The sequence below is a fragment of the Apostichopus japonicus genome, chromosome 7, assembly GCF_037975245.1.
Source record: "Apostichopus japonicus isolate 1M-3 chromosome 7, ASM3797524v1, whole genome shotgun sequence".
Lineage (NCBI taxonomy): Eukaryota > Metazoa > Echinodermata > Holothuroidea > Aspidochirotida > Stichopodidae > Apostichopus > Apostichopus japonicus.
The window spans coordinates 21404751-21432628 of record NC_092567.1 but is presented as its reverse complement, the minus strand read 5'-3'; the positions used below and the strand labels follow the sequence as shown (position 1 = coordinate 21432628).

At 36.3% G+C, this 27878-nt stretch overlaps 1 protein-coding gene across 11 annotated transcripts in view; it reads right to left on the bottom strand.

Annotated features, from left to right (window-relative positions):
* LOC139969723 (liprin-alpha-1-like) overlaps positions 1-27878 on the bottom strand; it is a 132571-nt gene that overhangs the window by 49847 nt on the left and 54846 nt on the right. For all 11 annotated transcript variants that reach the window (XM_071974922.1, XM_071974914.1, XM_071974918.1 and 8 more), the window contains 6 exons: positions 22035-22136; positions 21294-21533; positions 16690-16776; positions 14147-14368; positions 12099-12245; positions 6643-6777 (listed from right to left, as the gene is read on the bottom strand). In XM_071974922.1, the coding sequence (XP_071831023.1) occupies positions 6643-6777; positions 12099-12245; positions 14147-14368; positions 16690-16776; positions 21294-21533; positions 22035-22136 (933 nt within the window). The remainder of the gene's footprint in view (positions 1-6642; positions 6778-12098; positions 12246-14146; positions 14369-16689; positions 16777-21293; positions 21534-22034; positions 22137-27878) is intronic.

The following is a 27878-nucleotide window of genomic DNA, read 5'->3' as shown; positions in this document are numbered from 1 at the left end:
TGATAGTTGGTTAAATGGAGATTGAAATACTCAATTTCAAAACAGCTGAAATCTGATTTCACTCAATTGCAATTTTCTGGCTTCTTTTATATCTCAAATTCCGACATTTTCTGTTCCTTAAAAAGAGAGCATGATGTCATTTGCTGGTTGCAAGTTTGTTCCAAAAATTTCAAGCAAAATTATTTCTACTTCTTTCAAATTCATCAAAATTTTTTCTCGGGATGTTCGGCATGAACAAGATCATGACGTATTTTGCCTTCACTCCTCCAGAGATGATACATAAAACCATTTGTTCATGTTTTTATGGAATTGTTGCGCTTTATAAATATATTTTTATCATATGATTATTACGAGTCTCTCTGTAAGACCGTGAGAGTTGGCAGGTATGGTGTTTATCTACACTTCTCCTACTCTTGGGGAGAAGAAAACTGCCTGACAGTAATATTTCATTTTAATTTTCATGACTACCGTAGTTTATTAGCAATCCCTCCTCCAGTACTTATTCAAATACTGAAAAGGAGAGAAAGCTGTGAAATTCCATATTCAAAATTTTCATAATTTAACAAAGACAACAGGTTTCTAAAAAATTTCAGATTTTCATCTCCATTTTTGAATCCCCAAAAAACGTTCCCCGATAATCTTTCATCCTGAATGTCCCCCGACTTAAAATTAAAGTTCGTAGAAACGTTTACGCCATGTCCGCTAAACGCTCACCGCAACAATACCTGGATCATAAATAAATAATAATCTAGGGTTGACCGGCAAAGAAATAAATAAAAAGAAAAATCTGTTTATGGAGATGCCGACATTCGGCGACCTTCCAGGTCTGCCATTGAAGAAGACATTCGATAAAGTGTGACATTTACTACGAAGCGTTTCGCCGGCGGGTTTCCACTCTTATGTGACACGAGATGAAGAGAGTAAATTTTTTACGGAATCATTCTCCCAGACAGTCTACCAGACAAATTTAATGACACAAATAAACCAGCTTCCCTGACTATTAGGGCCGTCTACAAGAAATTGCCAATTTTGGTGTTTTATGAAGAGCCGATAAACAAATATTCCGTGGGCTGGTAGCCATTTCCTCGTTACGAGGTAGTAATTTTCACAAATTCCGCCGTAGCCTTACAGCTTATATGATTTCACAAGGTAGTATATGTTCGATCTAGACAGAGCCTTTTTTGTTTCATTTGAGCTGTTTATTTCCCAAAATATTTTCTAAGTATCATGATTTTCTGTCATTTTTTTGTTGCATTTTTATTCGTCTTTCATCCTCCACATCACATTTCACAATTTCAAGATCGAAATATTGAAAGCAAAAAAAAAAAAAATTGTTTGGGTGAGAAAAAGTTCAAATACCTATTTTTCATTAAAAATGCAAAATAATGCATCAACTGAAAGAGCATACAAGGTTTTACAGGATCAAAATACCACTTTAGCCATCTTCATATATTTATATTTATTTTCAAAAAAAGTAAAAAGGAAAATACCTAAAAGGAAAAGTGCCAACTTTAAAGGACTTTAAAGGAAAAAATACATCACTGCTTGGCTGCTACGGTATATAAATAGCATACTGTATATTCATTGACGACAGCATCAATATATTGTCATAGAAATACTACAAGGGTATGTTCATAGCAAGGTCAATGCATAAAAGCATTGCCTGTTGTTTGGAGAAAAGCAAAGAATGGAAATATTTTTAAGAAAACATTGATAAATAGATGGTCATATATTAGAGGAGCAATTTGTATGATGCTCTCCTGCAACCCCATCCCTCCCCCTCCTACCCTACCCCTCCTACCCTTCCCCTTATCCCTTCGTTGGACAGTTCTAATTTAGAATAATTATATTTTCTAATGGAGCGTACTTTCTGAGTAGGATAACTTGCTACATACTCATGTTTTACCCCATCCCCTTTGACCTGTAATTAAATTTAATCCCCAGGGTATCTATCAATATCCCACGGGCAATGCTAGTTGATGTAACACTTCAAGACTCCAACATCAAAATCTCGCTGACACCTCCCGAGATTTTAACTTTACTAAACTAACTCTGTCGACTGTTATACAGGAAACTGAGACCGTAATTACTCCTCTTATCCAGTGTGCTAACTTTGCTTATATTAACTATCGGAGATCTCCCTCCTGTTATGCCACACGGGAGAGTTTTCCAATTTGTCAAGTCTACTGTGGGCCGGTTCTTTATAGCGATCATGACATTTTGACTGAGACACGAACTTATAGATTTGTGTGAGCCTGTATCGCCTCGTTGGCCAAAGAAAATAACATCATTATATCCAGGAGGAGAAGGTAAAGAGTTAACTGTTTGGAAGGATGGGTGCCTGGAGGTTTATACAATCTTAAAGAGACAGACCAGTGGCTCAAGCTGACTGCTTCACCAAAAGTTGTGCAAATTTCCAGCATCCCTCATGTCTTAACCACATCCTCATAGCATTTTGCTAACTACCAAAGAAGTGAATTTTAAAAATTGGTAAAATATTGTCCCCATGGCCAAATGAGCTGCAAATTTGTTTTGCTTTTCCTTAAATAATATTTAAATCATTAATTCACAGAGGAAAATGATATTAATAGAAATGAACAGAGAGAGGTCCATTTGGATGCTATCCTAAATACCTAGAATGTTGACAGCTTATGCAAACATCCAAATGCATCTTACTTTAAGAAAGGGAGTCGATGATGACATCACAGATCAGACCACCGTGAACCAAATTCACGGAGTAAGGTAGGATTTAGCCAGTCAAATTAGGCTACATTCAACTAATAGGACGATATCTTAAAGTAGGGACAGAATGGTCCATTCATCAAATATATATTATATTCACCAAATATATATATTTTAAATTTTAATATTTATTTATTTATTTTGGTACACTAACTCACTTTTGATGTCCTGTTTATAAATATTTACATTTATACTGGAAATAAATAAAATGAAAAAAAAATTAAAATGAATGGGTTTTTAACTATACTTTGCAATGTTTCTCTATCTTTTTGTCAGTGTCACTAGGATCTGAAACCTTCTTCATACTTTCCCTTGGTTTTTCTGGGTGCAAGCTTTTAAGAGTCCTTTTTTTAAGGCAGCCCACAGAGACTTTTACCAACTTTTGCCGATGGACAACATGTCGCACTACTCGTCCGATAAATGCCCGTTTTGTCCAATTTTTGTCACGGGAGCAAGAACATTCTTAAGTGCTGTGGCACAAAAGTATCAGGTACAAAGATTTCGCTGTGGGCTGACATTTCAGTTTCATGCCTATCCCAGCAGTACTAGGAGCATGACAGCTCTAAGAGAGAAGCATTGATTATTCTCTCTCTCTTTCTCAATTCAGAAAAGCTGAGTCACTATAAAATTTGGTGTAGAAAATGGAATTAATGTAAATTCTGCCTTAAAGAAGAAAAAAGAAAAATAGGCGAGTCTTTTACTATTTTACAAAGTCACATTCACCAACTGAAATATTTAAACATTTATAGACAATGGATTTCGCTCATATTATATATAGCATTTTTGTTGCCATCAAATATTTATAATTGACAGTGAAATATGATATTCACAAGGCCACCAAAACTAAGCCAGAAAAAGGCTGTCTTTCATGTTTCCCAAAGAGACATGGAACAACACAATTAAATACATCATTTTTTTGCTTCTTCTAACCATCCATCAAAAACCTAACATTTTGAAGAATTTGAAATAGATCAGTCTGAGATTCGACTGTCTGTATTTATATAGGCAGAAAGAAATCCGTGACTATGAAATAATTTATAAGATTATAATGTCATGTGGTATTTGTGACCAAGTATAAATTATCCAAATCTCTGTTTATTAACTGCCAATTTCTATATATATTGACTGATCTAATTGGTGGTGAACCTTAACATAGTGTGTTCCCTATCTTACTGTACCGTGTGATATAACATATATATATATATATATATATATATATATATATATACACATACATACATATATACATATATATATATGTACTGTAGCTGAAAATCACAGAGAGAAAAAGCAGCTTAAATAATCTTGCTTATTTACTGCAAAAAGCCTGCAGAAGATCCTGCTACAATAAAAATGTCAGACCCTCCAACCCTTTTTCTATTCATGTGAATAACTGAAGACATACTAGCGTTGAGAGAGTATATTTGTACGATATTTGAATGTAAACTGTCAATGTTGGAGACACGTGGGCACAAGACATTCAAATCGGCCATTTCAGTACAAAAACATTAACGATAACGGAGAAACCGACATTGTCCGCCCCAAGGGATTATCTGACCTTGCCGTAGGGGTGTGAAGCCGCGGATTAAAATTTGTAGGTGACGTCGACCTGCCATGTTTACGGGCGATTTGACGAACTTTGAAACATCGTGTCAGTCACCTTGGAGTTAACACTGGCATTTGATCGCAGAGTCAAGTAAGAAGGTAGAGATGCATCAAGTTTCTTTTGCGTGTAACTTTCGACATAAAAATGCAATTTTTATGCTTAATTTGTGATTAGGATCCAAATTTAATAACGTTAATAGCGTCAGGATCCGACGTGAACAATCTTAACCAGCTTGTTGTCTTTTCAAATTATACCAAACTTTATTAATTTTAAAATTAAAATTATATAGTAACTTTCCATTTTGAAGCAGTAAAATCCAATACCTATCCAATCTGTCTACATCAGCCATTTATTTTTTCTCCCTACCATGGATGTAAAGGAACATTTTGCTTGACCACAGGGGGACCAGTAAGAACCACAACTTCACCATACCTAGATTGAGCAATGTGCAGGGCACATGCCGGTAGGGTGGTCAAGCCAAAAGACCTTATGAGTTCACATACATGGCTAATGCAAGATTGTGGGACAATTTTTTTTTTTTCGTGGGCTGGATCTTGCCCGCAGGCAGCCTATGGAGTACCCCTCGTCTACATCATCAGTTATATTAGCACAATAAGTTTCCATTTTTCTTCTTTTTTTTCCTCAGAAGAAAAGCATTGCTTCACAAGTTCTATTCTAAATATAACAAATATTAATAATCAGGAGAAATTTGCTATGCAATTCCATAATTATTGAACAGGATTTTTGTTTGAAAAAGCAGACAAGATTACTCTCAGGAGATACTTTACATGATTATCTGTCTTTGACTCAGCTTGGTGAGATGCCCTCAGATCTGCTCTTCTGTCAAATAGGTCTCTCAAATCCCCCCCCCCCCCGAAAAAAATCTGTAATATATCTGCCCTAATTTGCATTATAACACCCGATTAGCAAGAAAATCTGCATTTTTTAAATAATTGATGGAAATTGTTATCCCGATTCATCTGTTTCATATGAGATTTGGATAAAGAGATAAGAGACATTAGAAGCTCAAAATATATTTGTCACGTTCTAATGTATTTTTAATCAAGGTATTTTTAATCATGGGTGTGTCAAAGAAATAAAAAACTAGTACGACAGTTGGGCTTTGTGATTCCTTGAAATACGATTTGCTCAAAACTCAGAATAACTATCTGACTATTAAATGTAGAGCGCGTGAGTTGAATTTGTCCAAGGATTAAATGAGAACCAGAAAAGATCAGAGATTTTCAGCTCTTATTTGTAGCACATCCAGTGTGGTCAACAATCATTTCATTTACTGGTAATGATTTCACAGTATAGAATTGTTTATTCCAAAATGTTTCAATATCCAGAAAGAACAGCCTTTCTATGTGAAATATAGACACATAGATGTATGAATACAAGGACATTTTCTTTAACCAATTTTGAGCTAGCAAAATCAGCTCTACCACCTTGCAACCATCTCTTTAATACTTGTTATTAATGAGAGCTCTACATGACATTGTTTTATACACTGTGAAATATTTGCATAACTTACTGCCAAAGCAAAAGTCATCTAGTATAAATCGTAGAGAATATGGAAATTTCTTATAAATTGACATATCGAATAGAGGAATCTGATTATCCAAATTGATGTTCCTAAATATCTTTTGCAATGGTTTTAACTTAACCCATTTGCATCTATCTGTAACTTTCCTGTAATTTAATCCCTCTCATTAATCAATTAATTTATCAATCAATATATAACTCATATATCAAATTAAAAGGTACCCTTTTATCTGCATTTATGCAATAGATGAAAAACATTTTGTAATAGCTTTTCCCGAAACAAATTGTATCTAATTTCTCTTTCTTTTTTAATTGAGTTCATCTCATTTCCTAAATTAATCAATTTATTGATAAATGGTCAAAATAATCAATATACATACACACAATATATATATATATATATATATATATATTTACATATATATATATATGTTTATGTATATATATCATGTATATATATGTATAACCACATGTATTTAAACATATATATACATATGTAAGTTGACATTAACAGACTATATAACATTTTTTTTTTCCCTTTACGACCACGCAAACTGTGCAGCAAAACAGTGCAACAGATGACGGTCGCCGAAGGTTTATCGTCCTGGGTAAAACGACATTTAGGGGTAACACATCTGACACCACACTGACAAGGGGTGCCCATTGACACACGTTGAGGTGTGGCTAGAAATCCCGACAGAAAGCCGGCGGTCATTACCTACATATACTATCTTATCTAATCAACTTACCTGTGAGAGAGCTGCCATTCTTTCAGCTAGCTCTGCCTCCACCGTCGGCAGTGCTTCAGCTTTCCTCAAAGATTGAGTCAGCTTCTGCTCTGAATACTCTAATTTCTCTTGCATGGTCTTCATCTTTTCATCCAGCTGCAGAGAGAGTTTGGGATAGAAAAACATAAAAATAAGACATTCAGAGATGATCATGTCTTGGTTCTGTTTGTTTGTTTGTTTGTTTTTGTTTTATATAATGATACTTGCCAAAGAGTTGAAAACGTTTCATATAAGCAAATGAAAACACATTCTCTTACACAGGCTCTTACAGAGGCACTTTAGTGGATAAAAGCAGTTTGCTATCAGTATTGTTTTAGTTTGATTTTCAAATAAAAACAGATAAGTTTCCTTAAGGAGATATACTGATGACAGCAAGGCCGAGACTCAACTTTGGGATGCCTTAGATAGCAAGTCCATTCTTTTTCTTGTTGCTTTATAAACCATCTGAGCACAAAAAGCTCTAGGCTTTAATGTTCAAGATTTGCAATCGATGAAAGTGACCGATGTGGTTGATATTATTACGCATACATCAATTGTATTGACGGTCTCAAGCTAGTACAAACTAATATGTTACGTTTATATTAAGTGCTAATGTGCTTGTGATGCAGGAAGACTCTCAACATGCCGAAAAAAACATATCCTGCTTTAATTAAGTTTAATGTTAATTGGCTCTTGGCTTTCACAATAATACCAGTGATATGATACAAAAAAGAACAAAACAGAGGGGAAAAATTGTTTATCAGCTTTTGGATTTTCGTCTGTCATTTTTACCTACCATGGCAGGATCCCATCTGATTACTATCTCTATACAAGCTTATGAATATTCATTACAATTAGAGGAGAAGTCATCGAGTGACCCACATTGTAACTATGCATCCTTTTTTCATTTCTCTGCTTTCCTGTTCCTTTCACTTTTTCATATTTCATTTTTTTCTTTTTTGAGTCGACATTTTTTTGGAAACAAGATATCGTCCCGGAGCGAATATCATCCTGATTATTTCTTAGCTTTTGGGGAATTGCGACGAGTTGACTATGACGGATCTCGCCAATGCATCCATTGTGATCAAACAAAGAAGGAAACAAAATCTTGATTAGAGAGAAAGCAAAAGTTCTCCTAGAGGAGAAGGATCTAGGGCAAGGGAACGGTTGGATGAATACTTTCCTTCATATGCCATGGCTTATGCTGTACTTTTAACCACCCCAAAAAAAAAATTTAGGGATTTTTTTGAAACCAAACAGAAGGTTTGTGAAAATTTAGTCATGTAGTGCTCCGATGGCATTTTTACTGTAACTGTTTTGGAATGTATTACAATGTGACATACAGATAATGTGCAGCCAATGCTGCATTATTCCAACTGTAAATGATAAAGGTCAGATACCAATGAAGAAAAACACAGTCACAGTTTGACCACATCATGTTCTTTAGCTTTTTGCTATGTTGTTAGCAATACCAGAGGCTGTAATCAGAGTCTGCATTTCTTAAGAAAACTGAAGAACCTCAGAGTGGATAAAACAATCATGACCTTGTTCTATAAATCCCTCATTCAAAGTGTTTTGATGTACAATATAATTTGTTACTTTGCCAATGGTACAAAAAATTGATGTGAAGATGCTTGAGCAACCTAGGAAAGTTGCTCAGCGTGTAATCGGTGCTCAATTACCATCGTTAGAGTACTTGTACCATGAGAAGGTCTGCAATAAATTGAAACATATCATGCAATACCCAACACACCCTTTGTTTCAGCACTATAATTACATGCATTTATTCCCACCACGTACACTTAGGGACCGCTACAGATACTCATTTGTGCCTAACTCTATTCATATATTTAATTCACAAGTAAGAAGATAAGTTTCTTATTTCTAGGACTTGCTGTACATATGTTTGTATTACTGTATGTGTATCGCAGTCTATTGATACTTATACTATTGCTCTTCTTTTTTCGTTTACGACCTGTGTTCGCAGAATTTCCGATTGTGGACAATAAATTCAAATTCAATTCAATATAAATCATTCTGAACTATGAACAGAAATTACATTACATTCTAGATGTAAGTTGCCAGGCATGACTTTCAGTTAAAAGATCAGCAGTGTAAACAGGGTGGACATTTATATAAAGTTTAACACTTCACTTCCTGTGTAAATCAGATCGAGGCTAAGGAGTCCTTAACGGGCCACGCAGAGGGGTTTTTTTTATCTATGGAGATTAAGAGCCTTTTAGTAATTCAAAACTTGTGTGTGGTGGTCTATATATCCATTACATGTATACTAATGCAAACTTGCTCAGATCATTCTTCTATTTCTTTTATTCTTCTATTTTCAAGACAGGTCTGAATGCGGAAAAGCCAGTAGATGAGAGACCTCTCTTGCCTGAATTAAGTTTGATGAATACCCTTTGACCTACACCAAACTAATTAGGATTTTTCTAATTGGACTGATGGGGGAGGGGGGGGGGGGATGGGGGGAGGACCGGGTACACAGATGCAGTAACACAATACAGGAGTGCTTCTTGAGTAACTGTGTCTTACAAACCGTAAAATACATACACACACACGGACACCCACATACACACTGTCATATCCACACAGTGCTTTGGACACAACTAGATACTAAAAGCACCTAAGTAGTTTGCGTTGCATCTGCTGTTAGTTACGATATTGTACTGATGCCTCTATGCATCGTTTTCTTTATCATTCTTTTCACATGTACTCATTTTAACGCAGATGAAAGTAGAAGGCCTTTCATTATTGAAGTAAAGATCATTATTCATTTAAATCCTGATAAATTCTGATAAAGTACATTTTCAAGTTATTTGCTTTAATCCATCATCAATATAGAAGAATTCTTCAGGCTTACTATACAACTCATAACAGGCTAAAAAGAATTATTTAAAAAAAATAAAAAACAGTGACATATTAAAAGAATGCTTGCTTCAGTGAGCTTTCTTCACCCTCTTAGATTTTGACTTTCAAGGTTACATGGAAATTATGACGGTGCCATTAAAGGACGACATTATCAGAATTGTTGATAGAAGCTGTTAGTTTTTGAAACAAATATCTATACATTTGTCTAATATTGACAAACACTATTGTGACAAGTGTATGTTGTCTTGTCTATTTTGAATACATCAATCAGACATTGGCACCATTCTTTGCACAAAACTGTTTAATGCAGCCAATAAATGGCACCATTTTGGGCGAAACAAAAACCATTGTTAAGTTTGTCGCTAATGCTCAAGCTGCTTGGACGGTGAATCTGATTAAGAGTAAAATAGGTATATATATATATATATTTATATATATATATATTTATATATATATATATATATATATATATATATATATGAAATGTATTGCTTCTTTGACATGGGAGTTATTACCAACTCGATGACTTCAAATTCATCACGTACGATTACATACAATGACGCAAGTTTTGGGCCGCAAGGATTCCAATTCAACTTTGGTTTAATACAGGTCTGATAGTCTGTCTCTTGTGGGTTATCAGAACTTTCTTGAAATATTAAAAGAACAGGACAGAGGTTTATTCCATATTAAAAGTAGATTAATCCAAAAAATCCAAAACACTTCAGCAAAGCATATACACATATATGTGATTTACAGGATGAGAGAAAATCAGTTTGAGACACAAGCGCCCAAAACTTTAAACAGTACGAGCATGGTTGTGACATCATGGATTGACGAAGTTCATAGAGCAATAATTATTTTGAGGGCCTTTGTCGCTGTGTCCTGTTTCCAAGTAAACCGATCTAAGCCATAACATTGTTGCAATATTCCATACCATTTACTTGGTTCCTTGTAGTGTCACTATATAGTATTGGGACCTATAACGTAGTGTTAGAGAGGGAAGTCGAGGGAGTAATAATTAACTAAATTAAGAGAGTAAATCGTTGCCTAAAAGCCAGTAAGTTACCTTGACTTCAAGTTATTTACTCCTAATCTGTAAATTAGTCAACTTTCTGCATAAAGTTATTAAATTTGTCTTTTTACCCCTTTACCAAATTTCTCGAATTTTAGGGCGGGTGAACAGGATTAAAAAAATTGACACTTTTAATCAAAACCAAAGAGGGTCTTTCCAGTGTAAAGGGTCCGTTTCCATCACACGTTTTTTTTTGGGTTCACAGTACGGATCACATGACCATAGGTAGGATGATGAAGTTTGAGTAATGTCTAGAGGTAACTTTGCCTCTGCCAGAGACAGCTTGATTCACTACTGAGCCCGCAATTCACAGCACGGATCACATCACGATACGTACGATGATGAAGTTAGAGAAATGTCTAGAGGTAACCTTGCCTCTGCCAAAGACAGCTTGATGTACTACTGAGACCGCAATTCACCCGCCGTAGACAAAATGACAGTAAAGGAATGTGGACAGCCCAAACCTCTTGCCTCAATTTGACTATGATTGAATGCATTTAGTCAAGCAATTACACATATCTAACAAGTGTTTATGACACTTTCTCAATACAAGCATGCAGCTATGACGATAGATCATTATAGCAACTTTTATAGTGCTCCAAAAGACAATAAACATGATAATCAGGGTAAGAACAAAACATGTATTTCTAACGGGGGGCTGTTGTAAAAGAAAGGGCAAGTTGTTTATTTTCTGTCAAGCATCTTAAGATTCGCTGCACGCGCAAAGTGCAAAATTTTAATTTTAACATGGTGCAGTGAGAGTCAGTAAAATAAAAGACCCCCATGACAATTTTTTGGGGTTACTATTTTTTGGGTGTGGGGGGAGGGGGCCAGGGGCTATTCTGTGAGTTAAATGTGTAACACATTTTATATGGTCAATCAATCATAGAAATGTATGATATGTGATCTTTAAACCATGAACTTTGAACTGCACACTTCTAAACATTAAATGTTCTCTGGAGAAATGGTTAGACTCTAACAGCACCTTGTTAATATACACACTACAACAATGACTGAATTTCGGCACTGATGAAAATTGCGTTGATCGGTGGCGGGGGGGGGGTGTATTGAAAACATCAACATTTCAGGACTCCAATGTTGTATTCAAATAGTAATATTCCGAATAATGATTACTGATTTGATGGATACTGTAACTGAAATTAGTAATGACATATCTTAATCACATTATACTGGGGGTGATTTTGCTCACAATTTTGTATACTAATAGCATTTCTCTACATTTTATCCACATGAATAATGTACCCATTACTTCATGCATATTCATCACCAACATGAATTAGTGTTATTTCACACTTTATTCCTTTCTCGCTAAATTTGGCCTCTAACTTTTCGTTCCATTCATGGAGGGAGGCAGCTTCTCCTTGTGGATTCAAGCAACACTTCTCTACAATTTATCTGCATGAGTTATGAGTTCATAATGTCATATTCAACACCAACATGAATAATCATCATTTCTCACCTGTTTCACAGATGATTCCCTATTGGCTAGCTGAGCCTCTAACTTGTCATTCAGTTCGTGGAGGGAGGCAGCTTCTCGTTGTGCATTCAAGTAACGTTTCTCTAGGGTTGCTATCCTCTCTTCCATGTCATTTTTCTGTGCTATAGACTGAAAAAAAAATGGAAAAGATATGCCACAGATTAATCTTTAATGGCCAATATAAACAGACAAATAAGTATCTATTTTATACTCAAATTAGTTTTATATTTATATTTATATTGGCAAAATGAGTAGAAACAGTAATTACTCTCAATATGATCAGACATGGATAAGGGCAGCACTTTCGGGAAAAACTTTCGCCTCGGCAAAGTTTAGCCCCACGGAATTAGAGGTAGAGTAAATACTGATGACCTTTCAGAAATACCATCTACATCTTGTCCCCCCCAGACCCCCCAGTGAACGGTGACAAGACTCATCTCGAGAGAAACTTTTGCCCTGATTACTGTGGTACATGTTTATTGTCTTTTAGAGTCTGTCCAATGTCACAGTCTAAGCAAGTCGTCCATCTCGTGCGACAGATTATTCTGATTGCTACCATCAGCTGGTGGTAGACAGCATGCAGACCCCGGTAGTTCCGTGGTGTCGACCATTCATCAGCTAGAAAAAACTTTGACGATGTAGGAGATCCTATCTCCTACATCATGGATTCTATTGTTTGGTGTTGTGAGATTTCTTATCAATGTGGTGGACACAAAAGGTATCAATGTTGTCTTGTTACCAAATTTATGAGACAAATAATGCTTGTTTTAACCCTACCTTGAAAATTTTAGCCAACATCTGTGCAAACTGACCAAAGACAATCATGTATATTTTCTAACAAATTACACAAAGCAAGTGAAAATATGCTGGTTAATCTCCCACCTTCTTATCCACAGGGAGGGGGAGGGGGAGAGGGAGGGAGATATTTAAATGTATATTTTGCTTTATGAAAGTTCTTTTTTTATCAGTTTTTGCTAACAACGTTCTAATGCTAATCTACATTTACATAGGCTCATTTGCACTTCACTTGAAAAGGGAGAAAGGAGGGTACAGTATTGTTAAACTTCTGGCATTTAAGATGAAATTTCTTCAAGTAATATCACCAATAAATATTAGAAGATTGTTTCATTGCTTTTCACCTATTCTCTTTTCAACTTCCAAGCTCGTCAACATAATTTAATCAACATTCTTGCTGTTGCCTTCAGCTATCATTTTAACTATGACATATATATTTTTCCCCTTTTTTTTTGGTTGCCCTCATCTTACATCACAAACACCACACACGATATTTTCAAAAGTACTAATTAATTCCGATGCTTGGTTATTCTAGGTCAATTTCGTTTGGTTATTCTAGGTCAGTCAGACTTTAAAGTTTTAATGACAGCTATTAATAGATTTAAATATACTCCATGGGACACACGCACTCTTATTTTAATTGCAATGTGGACCGAGAGACGCGAGCAAACTAGGACAGGTCATTTCCCCGGGCAAATGTCTTCTTCGATCTTCCAAGGCATTGATCTGCATAATTCATACTGATTAATTTCTCTCTTTTTTTATTATTATTATTATTAAACCAGATAGCTGTACTAGAAATTCACTATTCGATGTCTGTGGTCAGTCCTTAGTAGTATATCATATATTAGTAGTAATATGTCTCGTCAGATTAAATTTCAAACATCTGAGACTTGTCAACGGTCTTGTAACTACTAGCGATAATTGTGATGAACATGTCCACTCCCCCCCCTTGACCCCCACCCCATCCTCTGTCTTCCCAAGTACAGCACTGGCCTATGAGATAGTAATGATTGCGATTAAAAAATACTTCCTAAAAATGTCCACAGAGAAACTCTTCTTATTCCTTTTGGGTGACCTATTAAGACTGGGACTTCGGATTGATCAGAATTTGGATGGTACGTTCGTAATTACTTGGGCGTCGATGCTTCTAATAAAAGCCTTTTAGTACTTTTTGATACCTCTTAATGCGTAAGTCACCCTCCACAGGTGACGACATTAAATCCTCGAGTTACCTCTTTAAAATCTCTGAGGTGCTTCTGGGAATCTCCATGAGCCTTGATGGCATCCTTCTGTGACATGGATAGACTTTCTTCCAGCTCTCCGACTCGAGATGAAAGTGTTTTGGTCTGAAGGAGAGCTTGGCTTAGCTCGTGATTCTGTTTATCCAGGGCTTCCTGTAGGTGTATGATCTTCTTGACTCCATCTTCACTATCGATCGATCCATTGGAGAGGAGCTGCAGAAATAAGATTTGCTAATTAATGCCAGTCAGGTAATGAGAAGTAATTAGGATAAATTGTACACACATTGTCTGCTGGAAAGTGAAATAAATTCATACACACATACACATACATTCATACATACATACGCCATCACCATCACAAAGATTCCTTTTGCCTGTGACAAGGAATGAAAAGAACTAGCCAAGTAAATCCAAATTTTATCTGTAAATATTCAAATGCAGACCTTTCCCTACAAAAGCTACCGCGATTTCGATAAACATGGTTATACAAAACTGAACAAGAACTGTATTTTAGGGTGCTAAGGACTTGGTCACCCAATCTTGGCACAATAGAATAGTACACCAATTCAACAATAAACTATGTACAAATGTAAATGGCATTAGTCACTTCCCCTCCCCCCCCCCCCTCTAGAGCGGTCATTTATACTGTGTGTCCCATAGCCAGGTCTGCATACCTCAAGGCCACAAATAGACCCTGTGCCTTATCCTCCCTGACCCCCACTGCTCTCAACAGGCCTGTGTGCTCCTAGAGTATGTGTCAAAGGGAAATTAACCCATAAAAAGCAAAAAGAGATGCTTTAAAGATCCATTTTATTTTGGTCTGTCAAACTGGTAAAGCACTTTCTCGATCCATTCCATCAATTGATCATGTGCAACATACAGACATACATGAATGTTGTGAAATCATTACTTGGGAGAAATGATCAATCAGCTGAAAATAATTTGATACCTCAAGGCCACTAGACAGTAATTTGAAAAATTTGATTTCCCCACAAAGGGGGGGGGGGGAATAAGAAAAATAAAGTCAGATGACAAACAGACAAAAACAAAAGAAATCCAAGAAAGAGATGAAATTTGCCTCTTTTCGTTTCCCATCTCCCTGAAGCAGGGGAACAAAAAAATAAATAAACCAAATATCCTATTTCAAAATGGACCAACATTTTGTGAGTTATTCACCACCAAATCACAAGAGGATAGGTAGGTAAGACAGTGATCTTCACTTCTTATGTTTTATGACGTCGATGATACATGTTGCATATTCAGTAAAAATAAATGACTTTGACATGTTGCATACTCAGTAAAAATAAATGACTTTGTCATGTTGCATATTCAGTATAAATAAATGACTTTGACATGTTGCATATTCAGTAAAAATAAATTATTTTGACATGTTGCATATTCAGTATAAATAAATTACTTTGACATGTTGCATATTCAGTATAAAAAAATGACATTGACATGTTGCATAGTCAGTATGAATAAATGACTTTGACATGTTGCATATTCAGTATAAAAAAAGGACTGACATGTTGCATATTCGGTATAAATAAATGACTTTGACGTGTTGCACATTCAGTATAAATAATGACTTTGACATGTTGCATATTCAGTATAAATAAATGACCTTGACATATTGCATATTCAGTATAAATAAAGGACTTTGACATGTTGCATATTCAGTATAAATAAATGACTTTGACATGTTGCATATTCAGTATAAAAAAAGGACTTTGACATATTGCATATTCAGTATAAAAATGACTTTGACATGTTGAATATTCAGTATAAATAATGACTTTGAGAGTCATGATCAGAAATCAGAGTCATCACCAGTTTGAAACAGTTTGTGGTCTGGAATTAATTTCAAAGGTGTCTCTTCTTTTCCCGTGGGAAACAGCTCACAATAGTTATTATACTCGATGTGGAATACTTTAAGAAAGCTGCAGTTTCTGATGAATTCTGCCAGGATCTGGTGGTACCAAAACTTGTCTGTTACAACTTACTAGAAAGGTCGGGTATCGACCACTTGGCATTGGTCACAAATAAACTGGATCAGGAAACAAATTTTGTTTCCGTCATCGTCATTTTGGGAGGCCATTCATACAAATCCTATATGATAACATACCCTGCTTCTGGTTGGAGAACCCACAATGTATTAGTTTTCTTTGTGTCTAATGTTATTGTCAATGGCAGATCCACTAAAAGTACCCAGGGGGGCCCAGACCCCTCTTTTAAACATTCTTTTACACTAAAATCTTGCTCTGTATTTGAGAAAGTGTTCAGATCCTGAGATAGCTTCTTGTACATCAGATGGGGGATGGGTAAGTGGTGGTCCCATTCCTGGCGGTCCGGAGCAGGAATGGGTTTACAAGTTACATGGCTGCCATGTGATTTGCGGTCCATACATCGGGAGCAGGATTTATAAAAGCTGGCATTCATCCCGGATAGTATCCACGTGTATAGGGTTTGAAATTATCCTCTGCTGACTGAATATTAACTAAACTTAGGAGAAAGTTTGAAATATGAAAACTCACCCTGTTAGCTTCATTTAAAGCTTCTTCTGTAGTGGAAGTGCTGACAGACCCTTGTGTATTTGCAAACTGTTTCTTTAACATAAATTTCTGTGCAGACGAAAACATAAAAAATCACGGTCATAACATCGGTGAAGCTTTATCAATCAAGTGATGATCTGAAAACATTTCATATCAGTTTCAATTCAGCTATCAGATTTTATGAATTGATCAAGAATTTATTCTAAAACTTAGAACTGCCTATTTAGTACTTTACCGGAACATTATTCTATCTATGTATAACCTCACGAGTTAAAATACTGCATTGCCAAATCAACTGGGCCAATGTGGTGATATTTCCTAGGAACCATGTCTTTGCTGTAGATGCCAGTCTAAATCACAGCACTTTGCATAATACATATCATGTCTCCCGATGCAAGGTGGGGGGGTGGTGGAGGGGGGTGACATGTAAAAGTCACAGCAATGATTTTCAAAAGGTGGTGCTCCAATACCAAACATTCTGGTATGCACAATCTCAAACCTGTGTCAGCTAGGGTTTCATAAAAACTTATTTTTTTATTATAATAATTAATTTCAATATAATATTGTGAAGTTCTGTTAAGTTCCCAGAGAAATGAGGACAAGCACTGAATCCAATCATTATTTTGACCTTATACTTTTTCTTTGTTTTTGTCATTCATTTTTCAGTATGAACATCTCTGTTAAAAGTAACACCAGTATTTGATAGGAAATGATGGTATAAATTATAATATTAGCACATCTTGTGCAAACACCACTTCCCTCGGAGAAGGAAAGGAAAGAGAAGAAAAGGAAAAAGAAACCAAAAAAGAAACCAGAAAAGAAACTCTTGCGTTATAACACAGGAAGAAAACATTGAAGAACTTCAACATTATATCTGTCTATGATGCTATTTTTAGATTTGATCAATTCTTCATATTGTGCATGAAGAGAAAATTGAAACCATTATATCTCACCAATATGGAATACAATTTTTGGGGGTTATTTTGTTATTTTCTTAATTTTGTTAGTCACACGAGGCAATCTTGAAAGCAATTTCAATTCAATTTGTGGGTACAAAAATACGTCTGAGACTACTGTCGTTACGATTTTCACACAATCATTCGGACCCTCTTTTTTTAAATAAACGTGCCGCTTTTTCTGTCTCTGTCGTCGAGTTAACAAAAAAATGACCCACATTTCATTGATCTGGTTTCTCTATATCCCACAAAAAAAGGTTAATTTCACATCTGACAATCTACCAGATATCATTTTCATTGTGCATCATGGAAAAAAAAAAAAAAATTATATATACAAAATATTACAGGACGAACAACATGATAATCATTTGACTGCAAACTAGGTTATTTTCATACAATGTCATTATGTCTTGAAGCTAAACATAATAAACAGATGAGATCGCTGAAAGATGCCATCCTAACATTTCTCAATTCGATGGGGCTCTCTCAGGCGTTTTAACAGAGAGCTCTTCTACGTAGGTCTTCATGTGCATGAGATATATGTACAGTACTGCTTTACAGAGCTCTGAATCGAGGTAAAACACGATTGCATGAAAACGGTCACCATCGTGCGGACTTGCCCGGATTTTGCCCGGAAGCTAACTGGCTTCAAATGTATCAACAAATATACATCTCTATTCCAAGTTAAGGGAACATAAACCCCTCTCATTCACCCTTGCCCCACTCCCCCCACCCCCCCACCCCCACGCATATTCTTCTGTCGATGTTCCTACCGTATGCAGTACTATCTCTGTTACCTTCATCAGAATACAGAGGTTTTAAAAAATAAAAAAAAATATATAAAAATAGATGTCTTTGCTAGGTTCTATTCCAAAATTATAAGAATAAGGTCTGACATCACTCCACTGTCAAAAAAGACAGCAAATGCAATCAATTTCTTATTGATCTGAGGTACTCATTTGAGCTCAATTATGCCTGCAAATTGCAGCTTCTACTGTAGATACAGTTCGATTCTTTTCTCTATAGATATCTTGGGGTTCACAGATCATTACATTCTAATACACACACTAAGACACTGTGGATATTTTATACTGCATATGTTATATACATACACACACATATATGTATACATATACTGTATATATATATATATATATATATACACACTTTCATATAGATACCTATTTATAACGATTTATAAGGAGTCCTTCAGTGCAATCATGAAATTTTTACTCAAAAAATTAAAAAAACATAAATAATAATCATAAATAAACAAAATGAAAAGACCAAAGGTATATCTGTGAAGGCTTTATAAAGAATCCTTAATGTCAAGTGTCATCTCATGTTATCCCAAGGACTTCATGAAATAATTAAGTGTTCACATTTTCTTTCTTCATCTCATCAATGTTTTGAAGAAGTATACAACATTTTGTTTCTCATAAAATTAAATGAACATGCTAGATTCTGTACTGCATCTGTTTAGAAACATTTTCACATTACATAGAATTTTGGGGCGTGTAATACTGGAGACCACAAATTATGTTGAATGGTTTTGGCCTCATTGCTAAGTTACACTCTATCAAATGACAGGTTATGTATACGTGAGAGCGTTGTGGTCAAGTGGTTAGGCAGTGGACTTGTGATCTAAGGATTGCAGGTTCGAGTCCTGGCCAGATCATTGCGCTGTGTCCTTGGGCAAGGCACTTTATCTCCATTGCCTCTCTTCACCCAGGTGTATAAATGGGGACCTGTGAGATAAAACTGTCAGCTGGGCGCTGTTTAGCTGCTGCCATGTGTTTGACAGGTTATTGTTGACCGGGGTAATATTGTTGTAAAGCGCATAGAAATGCATTCGCATATTGTTGCGCTCTATAAATGAATATATTATAATTACATTATATATATACACATTTATATTAACAAGAACAAATATTTCACATGCTATTCCTTCTTTATAAAAGGTTTGAGTTTAAAACCAAAAACTACTGACTAGACTCAGACCATCACTGTCTACAATTTCAGATCAGGTTCTCAGGCCACCATACCCCCACCATACCCCCCCCCCACCACACCCCTCTCCTAAAGATTTGGAATACATTTGGACTGCAACAGTTATCATTCCTGTTTTTTTCCAGCTCACAAATGTTTCCATGTATCTGCTACAACCTTCTGTTTCGACGAGCTCTCTGTAGATTAGTACCCAGCAGGTAAATGTACCATCAAATCAAGACCATGAATGTACCCTCAAAATTCAAAGAGGACAGAGGGGGCCCCTCATATAGTGGGAAGCCTTGAGCAAATAACACTCAAACAACTTCTGACTCTATTGGTGCAATCCGTAAATTGAATAAGTAATATAACACAATCTGTATGGATCTTGAAAATGTGAATATTTTTACCTGAAGGTTTGATAATGTGGACAACCATAGTATTGCGGGAACGTAAACATTTTAGATTTAACATTAACATTAAACCATACTACCATAGTATTGAATTATATCAGATAAGAAGTAGTCTTGGCTATTAATAATACAAAAATAACAAAAAATCATAAAATCTACCTACAGTATAAGCAAAGGGAGCAGTTAGTAGTGCTGTACATTACATCACTGAAACTTAATGTAACCAGTAACAATCTTTTGATGTTTTTTTTTTTGCAGTATGATTCGGGCCAACGGGGGAACCATACAAACATTCCCTCATTGAAGTGTTTGACATAAAAGGGAATTAAGAACAGCCCACCATGTTTTATCCAGGTGACAATTGTCAGTGATACTATGCATCCCTCAACACATCCAACAGTCCAAGCGAGAGATGAAGAGAGAGAGGGAGGGAGTAGGTTTTGCTTCTAAAATGTTTCACAGCGTGAGTAAGGTATTCCTTGACACAGATTGTTATTTTGATGGCACAGGAAGGATAATAACCAAGTCGATATGATAAACCTCTCTCCGAGATGTGACTGCGAAACTAAAAGCAGCTGACTGTATTTCTATGCTATACAACCCTAGTAACGAGTGCCTACACTGACACTCCTGGATCATCCCAATGCACTTCCCAGTACCTCCTCTTGCAAGTTAAAACCTGTATTATTCAGACAATCTAACTTCATTTCTTTGTTACACAACCTAATCACTTCCCAGTACCTCCTCTTGCAGCTATCTGCATTTCTATGTTACAAAACCCAATGCACTTCCACTATAGAAAAAAATCGTCAAACTTACTGTGTTTGAGTATTTACCAGCAAGGTGCTTACCTGTCTCCTAACATGCACAGCACTATTGCTCTACCATGCCATAATTGAAGTAGCACTGTACCCTCCTCACAGTGACCATTAACTACCAGTCAGTTACCCTCCTCATACTACCACCCAAAGTGCCTAGAAGTGTGTTTTTTGTTTGGAATTATCCAGACACATCAGGACAAGAGGTTGCCTGGATATAGAAATATAATTTGGGCAATCCACATTCTGAACCTGCACTGTAGAAGACTACACATTGTAAAGGGACTGGGCAATGTGGTTACAACAGGTAAAGGTACAGAGCAAGGAAGGGGCCATGTCAATTGGAACCTGGAAGCTCACCCCTGAATCAGGCTTCCAAGAATTGTTCGTAGTTTTTTTTTGTGACTCACCTCTTGATTTGATTTATCTAGCTCCTCTTCTAACGTAGCTACCCTCTCCAGCGCCACCCGCAGCCTTTCTCGGACTTTCTCGTCTAAAGCTTTATGGTGTTCAAAGAGAGACTTGAGGGCTTTCAGGACTTCCACCTCCGATGATACCCCAGCGGGCGACGATGCTTGACGCTTGACCACTGTCATTCTCAGGGATCGCTCGTGTCTCGAGACAAGGCACTCTAGATGTTCCAAGAGTAACTGTCCAGAGTAAAGACAAAGAAAAGGGACCGTTACTTTAAATCATGTTGGTGTAACAAAAAAGTTTCTAAATACTGGTGTAGCACATTTCCATACAAAAACGGTTATAGTAATGAGACAAAACAAATCTTTTGCCTTGTGTCTGATATTTACAATCTTGACTCTTTGACATTAGTTTAACAAGTAATGGGAGAGGTATCACATGTAGCAATTTCCCTGAGCAACTTTTCACTGAAAAGGATGAGGGGGTAAGGTGGGAACGACAGCAGAATCCGCAACGACCCTGATGCCGCCAGTTTCTGTCTACAGAGGGCCGAGATAAACTGATTTAAAAGAAAGAGAGCTTTGAGAAGACACAGATGTGTGAGGGCTCCTCTGGAAAGCAGTGCTTAGAACTGCACTGAGCAGGACAACCCTCATTAAAGATGACAATAATAAAAATAAATAAATAAAAATAAAAAAGAGAGAAATTGATTTCTGGTATTAAAACAAGTCTCTTACTCTTGTATTATTTCTTTCTGCTTTTAATTCATTTATTTCTTCATCTTTCTCCAAGAGGATCTCTCTCATCTGGTTCACCTCTTTGGTTAACGTCGCCAGCTCCTGCAAGGAAAGAAAGAAGATGAGAAAATAATTTAAAAGTCAGTCATGTACTGTACATATGATAATAAAAACAATTTTAGGACTTTGATATTTTTAGGGTAGAATTCTGCTTAAGATACCAAAGTGGCAACCCTCCCAACAGGTATTTGCAATGTAAAATCATGATAGTCTGCACTCACGCAGTATGTTTAACATACATCGACTGGAGGATGTTATCTACCAAGAAACTAAGGCAAAAATCTACCATTTTACTGGGACTTTTGTCACCAATGAAGTAACCCTGGCAGTCCAAGCATGATACTGTATTTGACAGTGTTCCCCTGAAGACAAAAAGTTAACAAGGTTTTCAAATAGTTGACCTATGTTGACCACAGACTGACCACTATACTACAACAAATGTTGCAGATTTCTTTTGTATATTATGAAAACAATCTATCAGTCACAATTTCAAAAGTATTTTAATACTCAAAGTTCTTTTGAAATGAACTGTTTAAAACGATTTCCCATCTGCCGACCGACCCGAAATGAACATTTGATTAATATGATATTTACATTATCCCAAAAAATTGTTATCAATAAATGACAACAGGAAGGACAACATTAAAACTCCACATGATTAAATTCTGAGGCTGAGCCATCTGTATGAGATGAACTTTTCGGAAGTGCCCTACATGTACTCGACATTTACAGTCCTGAAATGTACAGTACTACATGCTTTATGAAGGTAACTTGTTTTAAACTAAGAGTCTTCACGTTACTTGAACAGCTTCCCCAAATCCGCCTGCCTGGTATTAAGACACTTGGCAATGAGACAGACTTAGCAACTGATCGAACGCCATCTAAAAAGCCAGCCAAAATTAGGGGCTGAACGCTCTCTGATTTCCAGCAGAGCTTGATTCGCACGGCTAGGCACAGGAATAATTACATCGGGTACGTGGGGCTACGAGACAAATTAGACGAAATATCAAAGCAATTGGCTGACTGGATCTGCGTATATCGCCAGAGCAGGATGTCGGTTGAGTGGAGGAACGATGCAATACTCCCCAAGTTAATGAAACTACGATGATTTAAAAGAGAAACTTTACTTTGACCTGTAAAGTGTCTCGGTTATTTTACTCCATGTACGTCTTTCACGTTTATGGGTTTTCTTGGAATCCGATGTTTGTCATGGTAATAGATTAACAGATGAGAAAATGAAATTTCTGTAATGAGCTTAAAATGAAATGGTTCAATTCTGGGATTGGAAAATTTGCTCCATTATAGCAGTGCTTAAAGGAATTAATTGTACATGATAGTTGGATTTAAAGGTATCTCGGCATTACGTTTAATACGAAAAACCAAACCATGTGCACAACCATCTGGGTTGCAAAATGTCAGAAAGAAAAACGAGGGAAAGATTATGAGGGAACATGGCAGACTGAATGAAAACCATTCCAGTAAATAATAGATACTAAACAGGAGGCTACCAAACCCTCCTCTGATAATAAAATCAGACTCACAAAATGGAAGATTGAGTTCCGTTGTGTACGAAAAAATTAAAAAGATAATCTCGACTTTTGAATCACATTTACACAGTAAAATTTCCTCGATTTAATAAAGGCCAAAGATATTAACTGTATATCTTTTTAGTTATGCTTTTTCTGGAAAAATTACAAGTACCAATGCAGTTAAGTTATGTTGAGTGAGGCAAAATGGTTGAGTGAGGTAAAAAGTAATTCTATATCAACAATCATGTACACAGTAGTTATATACTCATTTCTGAAAATCATTAACAGGCATTAAAGCAGTTGGTTCCGTTTCACTACAAAAACCACATAAAACTAACAGTAGTGTACGCATGCTACCTCGATGCACAGTGCAATTTGTTGCGCCAGTCGAGTACAGGATGAATCCACAGCGATCTCCCATTTCTAAAGTTTGGTCCTTTTTGTGGAGCAAAGCAATACAAACTAGTTAATTTCATTGCAGGTGTTCAACACACATTGGACCATTGCCTTGATGATGCCTTACTGTATGATACATTTGGCAGAGCGTTGGACTGTATAAACTTAAACTCTACACCATTACTATTACAGTAGTTATTATTATTTCAGCAAAGAACATTCCCGCCGACAACGACGTCATCGACGATGCATTGTATCGCATAAATTTATAAAGGGAATAATGTGGTGTTCAAATTTTGCGTAGCAGTTTAGAAGGCTCTAATGTTCGTCCCACACAAAATACTATGGTTTCTGTGTGTGCGAAAACTGCTATACATCTTAGCACTTGTATAGCAGTTTGCTCATTTTGCATAGCAGTCTGCATAGCATTTTGCATTGCGTTCCTGGATAAAATATTCCCTGTCATGTAGTAGTGTGCACACAGGTTTGTCTACTGTATCGGAATCCTGTTGTCACATTCATATAAAGTGAACGGCGCTTCTTGTCACATGTTAGGTTAATACAGTTGGATAGTTACTAATCTGTAATCTCATTACTACACATTAAAGCTGCTTCTTATAGTAACACACACACCACGGTAGATCAATAATGTAGTAGAAACCACAGTGTATGTCTGTCAGTTATGTCTGGTTCGCTAATACCACAGTCCACTGCACAGCTTTTGACTGGATTCTATGCATTGTAACTATTATTAATTTGGCTGCATCTGCAATTTGATGTGCAAACTACAGAACCGTTACGTCCCATGCGCTGCGGTTACGTCACTCTACTCGTTTGACTATCTGTATCTCCACCTGCAACATTGATTCATGTTTTTAAAGCAGCCTCCAGGCTGGTTTTCTCAATTTAAATTTCCAGCGACGACATAACTCTATTTGTAATATCTGTAAAAAGTTGTGAATAAAAATGTGACAGGAAATGTCTCAATTTTCTTTGAGTATGATGTAGGTTTGAAAGAAATAAAAAATTGAGAAAAAAAAATTAGCTTGCGAGTAATTTTAAGTCCTGATGGAATTAAATTATAATTCGGAGTTATCTAACGTGAAGTAACTTTAATTTTCATTTTCTTGTAGTAAGTTTGTAAGATTTCTATAGTATCATTAAAGCACAGAGCATGTTCTCGATTGCAGTCCAATGTTTGCAGAGATCTTGACAAAATCCTTAACAGCTTGGAACCGTGAATGCTGATTTAATATGATAATGACGAACAAACTGTCTTTCTTTTTTTAATCAATGCCACCCAACGCAAGGAAGAAAACTATACATTACGAGAAATATGTGGCCTCTTCAAACCTGTTATTACCATTGAAGGTGTTCTTTAGTATCTGTACAAGTAACGCAAAAATCAACAGTTATAGAGAAAATTTGTGGGTACGAAATTTTAAAATTTCAGAGTATTTTACTTGAAAGAGAGAAATGAATGAAGTGCCATTAACTCGATCAATCGTTGTTTGGGATTATTTAAGAGGGACGATACTTAACCGTCTCCAATCTATATAATTTAACCACATTCTACTCAACCTAATTAACCTATGCAATATACATGTAACATTTCCGGAATACCACTTTCGTTTCTCGAATCTACTACCCAAAAGTTTACCAACGTATATTGGAGACGGATATTAAAGAGAGGAGCAACAAAAATCTGTGCGAACTTTACCAACTAGGGAAGAACAAAATAGGTGCGCAAGAAAAGTGCATCCGTTTTCAGGGGGGGGGGGGGATCATGACAAGTGCCAGAGGGAAGAGAAGTAATAACACTAACTCATTCAGAAACTTTCACTCATGCCACTGTTTCTCTTTGTTATGTTAATGTCATAGTCGAATTGATGTATTTGACATGCATATTCATTTCTACTAATTTGCATAGCACCCAGTTGGGACAATTCTTATCTATACTGTCATGTCATGTCCCGCTTTCAGAGTACTAGTATTGTCAGTACGAGCAGTATGGATATCACAATATCTATCAGATAAAGGTTAGGAACTGTTTGTACTGTCAATACGAATGCTGTGAAGCATAATATGGGAGGACAGTACAGAGAGGTATTAGCACTAGGAAATTGTCCCAACTGGCTGGGCATAGAGAAGTTATTAACTTAATACAGTGCTGTTCAAGAGACTTTGTATTTTTTCATCCTGGGAATGACAAAACGGTTTCATCAAACAAACTACGATGTCATCGGGCGGTCAACAAACCTGGTTTGCTTCTGGTTCACTGACCAGATGATATCTATCTACATGTATATGAGACACATGGAACCAATTCAAGTTTGAACAATTTCAATTTTTTGTAATATAACATTCTTCCAGCTTTGCTGATGGAATGCCTAAAGCTAAAATGTTCACTTATTTTTCTTCTCCCCCTTCTTTTTCTTCTTCTTCTTCTTTTTCTTCAACTTGTCTTTTTATTCTGTTATTTGTTCAATTCTAGTTTTCTTTATGTATTTTCTCTCCTCTTCTTTCTCTCGGTTCCCTAAAGTTGGTGACTGATGTACACAATGACATTTTACGCACAGGAAATAGACAAACATTTCACCTGCCTAATGCCTACTGGTTTCCATAGTAACTGGATAGACTGGAGGAATTTAGGTCATCATTTAGAAACTAGAGATGGGCAAGATCAAAATAACAAAGAGCCCCCATTTGAAGTGTAATCCTGAAGTGACTGGTAGTATTAAAGCCAGCTACTGACTGTTAGTAGTCAAAACAAGAATCGATAAAAACTAGGACAATAAACAAGAAGGAAAAAAAGAGAAATGAGGGAGAAAAAGAGGGCAAATACAGAGCAAAGAATAGAAATACATTTAAACTAAAATTGTCTACTTCTAGTTTGCCATGACCTACAGAACTTTGATCAAAAGTGATATGATTGAAACCCCATTTTCCTTTTCTTCTCAATCATCTCTAGTTTATTTTTAAATGTAAAATCTAGGACAGTGAAAATGTAATCGCTCCAAATTTGTCAGGTACCAAAAACTTTATCTGTGGAGATTTAGGTGAGGTTAAGAAGAGTGACCTGATTTGAGTGGTTCTTCTCTGTTTTCTTCTCTTGCTTTTTTTTTCTCTCTTTTCTTCAGAACACATTATAGAGATTTAATGACGACAGAGTAATTCAAGGGTAATAGCAACATGCTGCATATAAGTCACTGTATTTAAGCAGGCTTCTATACAAGATATGGCTAGACAATAAGGTAAAGCAAGAGTGCAGTAACCATGTGAAGACATGTGAAGAGTGAAATAAAGAAACTCTCTCTCTAACTTGATGATTTTGTAAACTAGGATCCTTGGTTACAGTTCCGTACGAAAAACGATCAGGGAAAAACCAGACGAAAAACGCACGATGCTGGCACTTTGGATGGTAGAATGAGAAGGGCATTGACTGGAGAGGCCGGTCATAGAGTGCGCACAGTGTTAAATGGTTACCAGTTCATTCTAGGCACGGTAGAACGATGTGCTAAGGTTTTGGGGAGACAGGTATGCGAGTAGCAAAGTAAATAGTGAAATAAAGAATCTCTCTCTCTAACTTGATGATTTTGTAAACTTGAATCCTTGGCTACAGTTCCGTACGAAAAACGATCAGGGAAAAACCAGATGATAAACGCAAGATGCTGGCACTTTGGATGGTAGAATGAGAAGGAAGGGCATTGACTGAAGAGGCCGGTCATAGAGGGCGCACAGTGTTAAATGGTTACCAGTTCATTCTAGGCATGGTAGAACGAGGTGCTAAGGTTGTGGGGAGACAGGTAAGCGAGGAGCGAAGTTAATAGTGAAATAAAGAATCTCTCTCTCTCTAACT